Source organism: Augochlora pura, chromosome 10 (assembly GCF_028453695.1).
Source record: "Augochlora pura isolate Apur16 chromosome 10, APUR_v2.2.1, whole genome shotgun sequence".
Classification (NCBI taxonomy): domain Eukaryota; kingdom Metazoa; phylum Arthropoda; class Insecta; order Hymenoptera; family Halictidae; genus Augochlora; species Augochlora pura.
In genome coordinates this window covers 4,456,647-4,467,314 of record NC_135781.1, presented here as the reverse complement: position 1 = coordinate 4,467,314, position 10,668 = coordinate 4,456,647, and the positions used below count along the sequence as shown (strand labels likewise).

Below are 10,668 nucleotides of genomic sequence, written 5' to 3'. Positions count from 1 at the left end.
TTCAGTATGACAAACCCTTCACGTTTAAAAGGTTAGAAGGATGGAAATTGTGGTATCAAAAATTGCTGAGTTCGAAGAAATATGCGGAATTCGTAACATTTTATTCGGTAATCACAATTTGGCCACCTCTAGAAAGTGAATCAATTACAGTCGCGTAATATATATATATAATACTCTGAAAAACCACAATGTTCCGTTATAAAAAGGCATGACAGGAAGTAGCTACCGCAGTGTATGTTGTAATTTTTCGCTGTGCACATCCAACAGCAATATGGCTCTGTTTAATGCGGTGACAAAAATACAGTTATTCGCTGTGTATTTATTATTTGCAAATTCAATATACATGGCGGAGAATAAACTGATGATAGCGGAGACTGAGGTTAGCAAGCTAGCTTATAAAGGTAAGGGAGATTTGCCACTATTAATTACCATTATTTACTAGTATTATTTACCATTATTTTTTACTATTTTTCTTTATCATTATTATTTACCATTATCAATTATCATTATTTAGTACTATTATTTGCCATTATTTTTTACTATTATTTTTTACCATTATTATTTACCATTATTATTTGCCATTATTCTATAAACAGAATTATAAATACACTTTGAATTCAGTAAAGTTGAGCAAGATGTTTATCCCTTGTAACATGGGGTTCAACCCCTTGCAATTTTCCTGATAAAACAAGACAATCTTTGTTTCTTTCCAATTTCGTTTTGAGTTAGAAGAAATGAATAGTATTAATATTTAGTAGACTATATTTAAACGGAACCTTTATCACGAGTCCAATTCGTTGTAATTTAGGCTATTAAATTTAATGTTGCGATCGAACGGTTTTCTCAGTAACGAAGCAAGCCGATCGCATGAAGTGCGACTCCATCGACTGGCTAGAAACGGAGTGCATTCCGAGGGAAACTTTCGTGAAGCTGAAACCGCAGCTGGGATTCTCGTATCATCCTGATATCGTAAAAACGAAGGTGTGCTCTGGTTTCTGTGATTCTAAGGTCTCCTGCATACCGACGCAAACGGCAACCAGGCAGGTGCCAATCATGGCGGTCAGTCACGGCATGTACGGCGACGACTTTTGTTACAACGTCACTATCGAGGAACACACGAAGTGCAAGTAAGCGTGGAAATTTAATGATAATTGTAATATTTCGTATTAAATTTCATTCGTTGCGTTTAAAAAAGTCATTGAAGTAGTTAAAATTTACTGTAAAGCGTATTTACTATTCGAATTGTCGTAGATGATATCATTTCAAATAATTAACAATATTGAGGAATTATAGAATTATAAAATTGTGTTGAGGAATTATAAAATTCTGTCGAAGAATTATAAAATTTTATTGAAAAATTATAAAATTGTCGTTGGCATACTTGAAAGCACAGTAGAGCCTCGATTACTCTCCAATATCAGAATCACCTGTTAAGCAAACACGATTTACCTGCAATCAGCACAATCGGTACAAAACCAGCATTATATACAAATCGATTTATTGTACAAATTAATGAAGATTATCATTATATTATTATGAAGATTAGAAGACGTCATCCAACACTCTACCTAAATAATTATTCCATTATTCGAATCTTTATGCCATTTTGGTTCTGCTAGTAATTTAATAGAGTAATAGAGTAAGGATAATCGAAATGCTACTACAACTAACAAAAAAATCATAATCTAAAAATCTGAACGAAACCAAAAATCTACGGATGCGTTCATTTCAGATGCCTGTGCACCATAATGGAGCACAACTGCAACAAGGACCAAACGTACGACGAGGAGAACTGCAGCTGCGAATGCAACGCGAACAAAGTAGACAGAAGGAAGTGCGAGAAACAGACGAACATGATGTGGGACGACGAGAATTGCGTCTGCAGATGCAACAAGCTGACGGAACAATGCACCAGCGGTTTCTACTGGGTTCCGTCCATGTGCAGGCAAGTTCTTTGCCACGTGCCGCGGATGCAAGTGCGCCGCGAGAACGCGTTTACAAATGATTCCCTTATGTTCCAGGTGCATGAAGCTAATGTAAGAATCTCGTCCCGGTGTCTACTATTGTCTGGATCTCGAGGAGAACGATTGGAAATGCATACTTCATTGTTAACAGCTCGACAAAATATTTCAGAAGCGATCGATCAATTTTAAATGTGAAGTCTGTGGATGGTTAATAAATTTAGCGAAGGATGAATTAAAACCAAAAAATAACTTTGAGTGTCGAATAAAATAAGAATTAGTTTGTATGTTAAATACTTGTTGCCTTTTTATCTTTAGCAAAAGGAATTGTTTGTGGAGTTATTGTCAAATTATTATTGCAGCGATTATTGCGTCATGTACACCCTGTGGCAACTCGTTCTAAAATAATTTGTAATAATCATAAATAATATATGTGAGAAGTAAATATAAATATAATGATATATATTTATTAAATAATTATTATTCTTTCCCTCTCTCTCTCTCTCTCTCTCTCTTTCTATTTATATATGTATAAGTAATTAAATTTCTCTAGACTCCCATGTATTTCAGCAATTTATTTACTAATAACGTGTTGTACAATTTGATGGCAATATGTCGCGAATTGTTCGCAAAATCGCCTCACATGGCTCCGACAGTAGTGGTCTCGGAAACGCCCTTATAATCTCCAAAATTGAGCCAGACGTGCTCCCACATATCAGGATTCGCTTTGTTGTCCCACGGCAGGTTACCAGGTTTTATCGCGGTCGCATTTATTGTCGTCAGCTCTGCTTGTATAGCATCGACAATTGCAGGGTTCCTGAAAAAGTCGTTCAGAAAAAGTTCACCGATCCTGTTCCCCTTCTCTTGGCAATTTAAGTTTCGATAATTTCAGAAAAAATTATCCTAAGATCATAATCTTCCCTTCAGATTAAAGCCCTAAACCTCTTATTTCAGACACTGTTACTCGATTTTAAGATCGTTGCACCCTCATCACTGCAACCCTTTAAATGTGAAGCCACGTTTGTCATACCGAGAATTGTTGAATTTGACGGAAAGTCCGGAGTGTGTAAATTTCTCTTTAATTTAAAAAAGGAAGAATAGGGCTGTGATTTTTTTCACACTGTTATGATACTTCAAAGTAACCCTTGCATTAAAATTTAGCAATTTTCATTATTACAAACATAGCCACGCGTTGGAAAAGTTACATTGGTGAGGGTGTATCGAACTTAAAATCCAGAAATAGTACTTTAAAGTAGAGATTCTAAGCTTTAATTTGACACAAAGATTATCATTTTATGATGATTTGTTGCTTAGTCATCCTCAGATAAAATTGACCTAAATATGCGATACTTGAGATTATTTCAAGCAACTTTTTCCTTTACAAAAATAGTCTCTGGCGAATCGTTAACTAATTATTAACAGAAAACGTTAACCAATGAGAAGCAAGCACCGCTGCCACGAGGCAGTTGAGCCAATGAGGGAGAACTGGGCTTCGCCCGTTCGTTGCCTCGACCGTCCCGCGCCAGCAGAGCTCGCTTCTCATTGGCCACTATTTTTCGTTAATAACTCATTAACCATGCATCGGAGATCATTTTTGTAAAGGAAAAAGTTGCATAAAATGACCTCGGGTATCCCTCTCTTCGAGATTGTTAGACGTTTCTCGGACATCCTGTATAATTCGATTGACATAATTCCACTTACTTGCTAGCTATATTGACCGTCTCGCATGGATCCGCCTCGATATCGAAGAGACACGGCCCCTCGAGAGGATTGCAACGATGCGCTGTTCCATTGAACATAAAGCAATCGATCTTCACTTTCGATTGTACTTCCCGAATCGTGTCCGCTCTCAAGTGGTAGCCGCCGCCAGTGGTGGCTAATGCTCTCGCCGCTACGCTACCCATCACCCCTCCCACGTCGTAGACGATGTCTCTTCCCGACGGGCCGTACCATCCATCCCATTGTCCACCATAGGTAGTCCCTAATAGCAGTCTTCGTTAGTGTAATCAATTTTCTGATGTATTCTTTTGTAATATTTAAACATTACAAAAAAGCTTAACCGAGAGACGTTGTTAATGTCAAGCACAGGAGATTTATAAAAAAAGCTACATAAAACGACTAGTATTGACGTAATAAGACAAACAAAATTGACGTAAAAGGACAGGTAAAATTGACGTAACGGGATAGGTAAAATTGACATAATAGAGCAAGCAAAATTAACATAATAAAGCAAGTAAAATTGACGTAATAGAACAAGCAAAATTGACATAGTAGAGCAAGTAAAATTGACATAGTAAAGCAAGTAAAATTGACGTAATAAAACAAGTAAAATTGACATAGCAATACAAACAACATTGACGTAACAAACTGGCATTGGCGTAACAAACTGACATTGGCGTAACACGCGACAATTCAGATTGACGTAACATAAAACAACTGACATCGACGTAATACACGAGTCAGATTGTTGTAACAAGAACTGAAATGCCGACGGAGACTATGAATTAGCCGCGAAGACGCAACTGCCTACCTTTCACCAGCTTCCACTTCCCAACAGTCATCGCAGCATTACCGTAGATGTCATCAATGTTATGCAAGACCTTGGTTCTGGGTCCCTTGGTATTATCTCGAAGCGATTCCCACATATCGTAGCCGTCGATGCCCCGCAAGACCGACGTATTGCCGCCGGCGGCGGACAGCAAGGTCGGTAGCCAATCGGTGACATGGAAGGGCGAGCTGCTGACTACTCCATGATTGTGTAACCACCTGGACGACCATATCAGACCGACTCCTCTCACTCCACCTAAGCGAGATACGAGATATTAGCGAGAGAAACACGATTGACCGACGTGTGTGGAATGTTGTCAGAGCTTGGTACCTTCCCAGAGGGTGTTTTTCGCGCCCCTGAGCGGCCAGTTCGAGCCGGCGTTCAAGTTGAAACCGGCCGGAGCACCGCCGTTGTCCGTGGAGAAGATGATTATGCTGTCCCGGAGCATGCCTTTCGCGGACAGCGCTTCTACCACGCGGCCGACGGATTCGTCCAGCTTTGTTAGCATACCTAAAATATAATGCAACAATATATAGTGTGATACAATATAGCGTACCATAATGTAGTGTAATATAATATAGTATACCATAATATAATACAATATAGCATAATATACCATAATTAAATATAAAATAATAAATAAGAAGTCACATTATCTGAAGATTCATGCTGCCATGATACAATCCACAACGCGACGTATAGTAATAAATATTAGCATAATAAATATTCTCAAAGTAAAAATAATAATTTAATAATTTCATAAAAGCAACAATGTAATAATTTCTTGAAAGTAATAATTTAATAATTTCCTGGAAGTTATAATTTAATAATTTCGTGAAAGTAATAATCATTAGCATAATAAAAATTCTCGAAGTTCACGGGCATGCGAATCAATGATTTAAGATCCATGAACCTGGATCTTAAGATAAATCTCTGGAATTATAGTTTGCTAACCGGCGAAACGTCTTCGCTCGTAGTCAGCGATGTCGTAGAACTTGGCGACGTCTTCATCGGGCGCTGGCAGAGGATTGTAAGGGTTCCCAGAGTGCACTGCGGCGTGTGCAAGATAGAGGAACATGGGATACCTTGGATCGTGCGCGTGGATCAGTTTTTCAGCTTCCGCGGTGAACGCGTCCGTGGAGTATTGTCCGTGGAGGTCCCAGGCTGGATTCATGTCACGTCTCATGTCCAGGCCCCAGTAAGGCTGCATTATCACAGATACAGCAATTAAAATCGACAACAACATGGAATCTAGATAACAATTTATCCGTATAAGAATTTATTTGGAAATTAATTTATATTGTCCAGCGTCGAATAAAATTTGATTTTAATATTAGTCCTCATTTAATAAAATTTAGAGTTATTTGTTAAAGTACTTTTAAATAAGAGACTTGGCTTAAAAACATTGCACTCGTTTTTGTAAAGAAAATTCTTGTAAATCTTGTTATTTTCAGGAATCAATTGTCTGCGACTCTTTCATTTTAATACGCAAGTTCTAATCTACGGGGTGTCCTAAAATTATGCTATCTCTGTGAAATTAGGGGTCCCTGAGGTCATTTGAAGTAACTTTGTCCTTAGCGAAAATACAATCCGCAGCTTTGTTTAGTAGTTATTAACGAAAAACAGTGACCAATGGCGAGTAAGCTCGGCTGGCGCAAGGCGGCTGAGCCAATGGGAAGCAGTGGGCGAGGCCAAGCTTGCGAAGAATAATAACCAATGAGGAGCGAAACTGGGCGGAGCCGAGTTTGCCTCGCATTAGTCACTGTTCTTCGCAAGTTCGGCTCCGCCCATTTTCACTCGTTGGCTCCGCCCATTTTCGCTGGTTGGCTCCGCCCATTTTCGCTTGTTGGCTCCGCCCATTTTCGCTTGTTGGCTTCGCCCATTGTCGCTTGTTGGCTCCGCCCGTTTTCGCTTGTTGGCTCAGCCGACTTGCACTTGTCGAGCTCTGCTCTCATTGGTCACTGTTTTTCGCTAATAACTCGTAAACGAAGCCGTGGATTACATTTTCGCTAAGGTAAAAGTTACTTTAAATCACCTCAGGAACCTCTCACATCACAGAAGTAGCATAATTTTGGGATACCCTGTATAAATCAGTTCGATCAACCAAACTAAATTTGTTGGCTCACAGTTTCCACCGCAGTGTGATCGTAATAGTCCTGATGTCCGCTCCAAAATCCTAAGTGAGAATCGAATCCTCTGTAAGTAGGGGTGTACTCCTTCGTGTAGAAGCCCAAGTGCCATTTCCCGACGATGTGGGTTGTGTAATTGATTTCCTTCAAGTACTGCGGAAGAAGCTTCTCGCGAAGCGGAAGTCCCCTAGGCTCGGCGCATTTTAAAACCTATGTTATCAAAATTGGCAAAGTTAGTTTAATTAATTTCAGTTCAATTAACTATTAAGTAATTATTGCTACTTCGACTTGGTGTCATTGGAAAGGTCAACTATCCAACTATAAATTCAGATATATATGTTCAGTAAGTGAAATTTTCGAATTGCGTCGAAAAAAATGTGATCCAATTCGATTCGCAATCATTCGCTCGCACGAAACGGCGAGGAAAATATTTCTTTACTCTGCGAGGCAGAAACGAAATTAACGACCGTGCAAATCGGTCGACCGATTAAACTTTTGTACAGCAAATGGCCCGACAATGGCCAGGGAGCTATCAGAATCAGTTAATCGCCCCACGCGATCCACGTCGCCCACAGAAGCCGATAACAAAAGAGCAATCGACGATGCGGTGAACGCGTTCGCCAGTGGCACTGTCGGAGGACCTTCTAATTTCAAATCGCGTTCTCGGAATAATCTCTAAAATGTTGAGTTTGACATATTTCCTATAAGAAATATAATTGCGTGCCATACTGAAACATTCAGCCCTAATGTTTCAGCGTTTATACTACTGTCACACGAAAACTAGCAGTACTATTGTGACACAAAAATTTGAGAATATAATTTGAACATTCTAAAACACTTATTTCTTTATTAGAACTCGATATCTCATTTCTAAGTGTATTTAATTAATTCTTAATTTTCTTCTTCTCATGACAATATCATATTTTAGAAAAAATAAATGTGGGACGTTTTAACTCAGTACATGGGTTAAAGAAATGAGTCATAAAATGGTAGAGACTAAATTCGAAGGATTTAGTTTAAGGGGGAAATCCAGCTCACGGAAGATAGAAATGGAAAACAAGTCTTATCTGTAGAAAGATTGGAGAAACGTGTACATAGACCACCTGCGTAAACTCTCCATTATCTTGTCAGGGAGGGGTGCCTGATAATTTTTACAACGGAGTTAGACATTACTCGAATGGTTTCAGAGAAATATTTTAACTATTTCTTACTTTAATTTAATAAAAATCTTATTAAAAAGAATTCTTATTCGAATAAAATTCGGATGAATTTATAAATTTATAAGTATATTATTTAAATAGAAATTTCTATTCGTCTAGATATTTCTTTACAATGTGATATCAACTTTTATTCGTCGATCTTTATCTCTTCTCCATTATTGTAATTAAATTTTTCCGAACTCAGAAAAGTATAAATAAAAATATAAAAATAAAAAGGAACTTCTTGCATTGTAAAAAGTCACATATGTGGAAACGGATGACTTTTCAACGCTTGAAATTAGAAGACCCCATAAGACAGCATCAGTCTACGTTGTCAATGTAAAAAATAGAAAGACTGGTGGACGTTTCAAATTATAAACTTTTTTAAGACAACGTTGCTTGTCCAATTAATGCAACGATTAATCGCAACAGTGATCATTGGCGTAGACCCTTCTAAATCTCTCCAGGTGTCAAGGACATTCACATACCCCGTGTTGCATTCCAGTATGAATGGGATGTTTGCCAGTCATTATGGCGCTCCGCGACGGTGTGCATATCGGGCCGACATAATACCGGTCTAGGATAATGCCCGAGTAAGCTAATGCGTCGATGTTCGGCGTTGGTATCTGCCCAGAGCCGTGAAAACCGACGTCGTTCCATCCCTGCGAATTTTTTAAATTTATAAAACTGCGTTTCGTTCGATTTGAAATTGCTGCCGAAATGATCCACAATCGCTTCGAAACTCGCGTAAACAATGCGTCAGACTCGTTATGAAGTCTATAAAATTAAATGATCTTCAAATCGACAAAACCAGATGATCTTTAAAATTATAAAATATAAAAATGATCGATAAAATTCTACCCTTCCGTTGTCAGTGTTCAAGCTTTAAAACAAAATTTTATTAAAACGAAAATCGTAAAAATTAGCAATTTTCTCTATATTAAATAGTCAGCTTTTAGCAACGTTAATTGATTTTTACGAAATTTTCAGAAATACCGAAGAAATTTTAAAAAATGCATTGCTTGTATTTTGGTCAAATTCTCAAATAAAAGAATTAATAAATCGTGATTTAAAAGATTTCTTTTTGTTATTCGATTTCATTTTGATGTCTGCAAAAATTGTTGCATGCGCTGTCTAGAAAACCAATTCTTTTCCCATCCTAAAATGTGTAAATAATTTAGGCTAGTCGCAGAGAAGTGAGATCGTTTTAAAAGGTATATTCGTCGACGACTGTAGATCATGCCAGGTAGAATTGTGGTAATGCAATTACATTCCAATTCAATTTCGCAATCTAATTTCATTCGCATTACGGTGATATAGTTATTCAATTCGGTTATAATTCAATTACAAAGTTCAAAGCCTTCAGTTTCAATTAAAATACAATATTTAAAATCACAGCCCAGAATTTTGACGAAATATGATATATTTTCATTATTAATCACTTCCTACAATTACATCACAATTCGTAATTTAATCGCACAATATTTTGTAATCGTACTCCAACTGCGAATTACATTTCAATTTAATCGAACGAAGACTTTAATTGCCATGTATTTTTTCATTTAATTGAACGGAGATCTGAATGAAGCAAAAGCCATTGTAATTTAATCGACTGAAGATCCGAATTACGAACTGCATTGTAATTTAATTAAATCGACATCTGTATTACAAAAGCGCATTGTTGTTAAACCGAACCGGAGATATGACTTGCGATTTATAGTACGATTGAATTGTAATTGAGTCGCTTCGTCATTATAATTCCTCGAATAATTCTAATTCTGCACAACAATGACGTCGGGCGACGGTCTCACCAGATCGTCCGCCAGAATGAAAACAATATGCGGCCGGAAAGTGGCGTCCACGCGGTATCTCGCTATCAAAATAATCAGCGAGCACCAGCGAACCGCTTCCCTTGCACCGAACATCCTGCGGGATGTCCAACCTCAACGGAATGTCCTCGTGACCGCTGTCCTTCTGCTGCTGTTATCCTACCGCGGCTATTATCCTCGTGCATCTAAGACTCGAGGCTCCAGAACGTAGACTCGCCGGCGACCACTTCCTTCGAATTTATTTCAAGGCCACCGTACACTTAGCACTCGACGAGGACTCCCAGACTATTCTCGAGTTACTGTTCCATTCGGATCCTGCGGAATATTTTCCCTCGCTCCACGAAATCCGCTCCCGGGACGAGCACTGCGGCGACAGCGGCCGGTGCACAACTGTCACGGGTCTTATCTTCTTCTTTCACGGTGGGAGCGGGACTCTCCCGCTTTGACGGCCTCCGTCTTCGCTCCGAGACCCGCCATAGAGTTCGGTCGTTGACTCCGTGAAATTTGAATTCAATTAACGCCGACGCGGCGCGATCACCTCCGACTCAGCCCGCCGGCGATTGTATTCTTTGAAATGGTGATCTATGACATTGATTTGATTTTTCAGATTTTATATTTAAACGATTGCTTTTTTACTTTGACGCGAGGACTTGTCAAGCGCGTGAAATCGAAAATAGTAAGATGCGATAGTAAAATATTGAAATGTAATAATAGAATTGAAATATTACAATGTAGTGATGAAATATTAAAAAATTATAGTGAAATATTAAAATATAATTAATATATAAAATATTAAAATATAAACTGTGTAATGTATTTTTTTTATTTTAATATATTTTGTACTATATTTCGTTTCAGTTATTTATGTAGTTCATAAGAATTCCTTAGTTCGCGAGAAAATTGGTTATAGTACCACTGGGCGCGATCTTGTCCCAGTCACCCTATCACGAAAATAATCCATTTCACCCTCGGAAAGTGCCAAGATCATTGCGCCGAGTGAAA

At 38.3% G+C, this 10,668-nt stretch overlaps 2 protein-coding genes across 2 annotated transcripts; one reads left to right on the top strand and one right to left on the bottom strand.

The window, feature by feature from the left end:
* The first annotated feature begins 234 nt into the window (after nucleotides 1-234).
* Nucleotides 235-2,417, top strand: LOC144475920 (uncharacterized). The gene is made up of 4 exons (XM_078192340.1): nucleotides 235-401; nucleotides 848-1,127; nucleotides 1,733-1,945; nucleotides 2,022-2,417. The coding sequence occupies exons 1-4, from the start codon at nucleotides 272-274 to the stop codon at nucleotides 2,038-2,040; spliced, it is 642 nt and encodes a 213-aa protein (XP_078048466.1). The 5' UTR covers nucleotides 235-271; the 3' UTR covers nucleotides 2,041-2,417.
* A 90-nt stretch (nucleotides 2,418-2,507) lies between these two features.
* On the bottom strand, nucleotides 2,508-10,043 carry LOC144475663 (arylsulfatase B). Its single transcript, XM_078191767.1, has 8 exons — nucleotides 9,649-10,043; nucleotides 8,326-8,499; nucleotides 6,636-6,848; nucleotides 5,464-5,713; nucleotides 4,840-5,019; nucleotides 4,492-4,764; nucleotides 3,663-3,942; nucleotides 2,508-2,778 (listed from the first exon to the last, which is right to left on the bottom strand). Exons 1-8 carry the CDS (start codon nucleotides 9,760-9,762, stop codon nucleotides 2,601-2,603), a joined length of 1,662 nt encoding a protein of 553 aa, XP_078047893.1. The 5' UTR covers nucleotides 9,763-10,043; the 3' UTR covers nucleotides 2,508-2,600.
* Nucleotides 10,044-10,668: the final 625 nt, after the last annotated feature.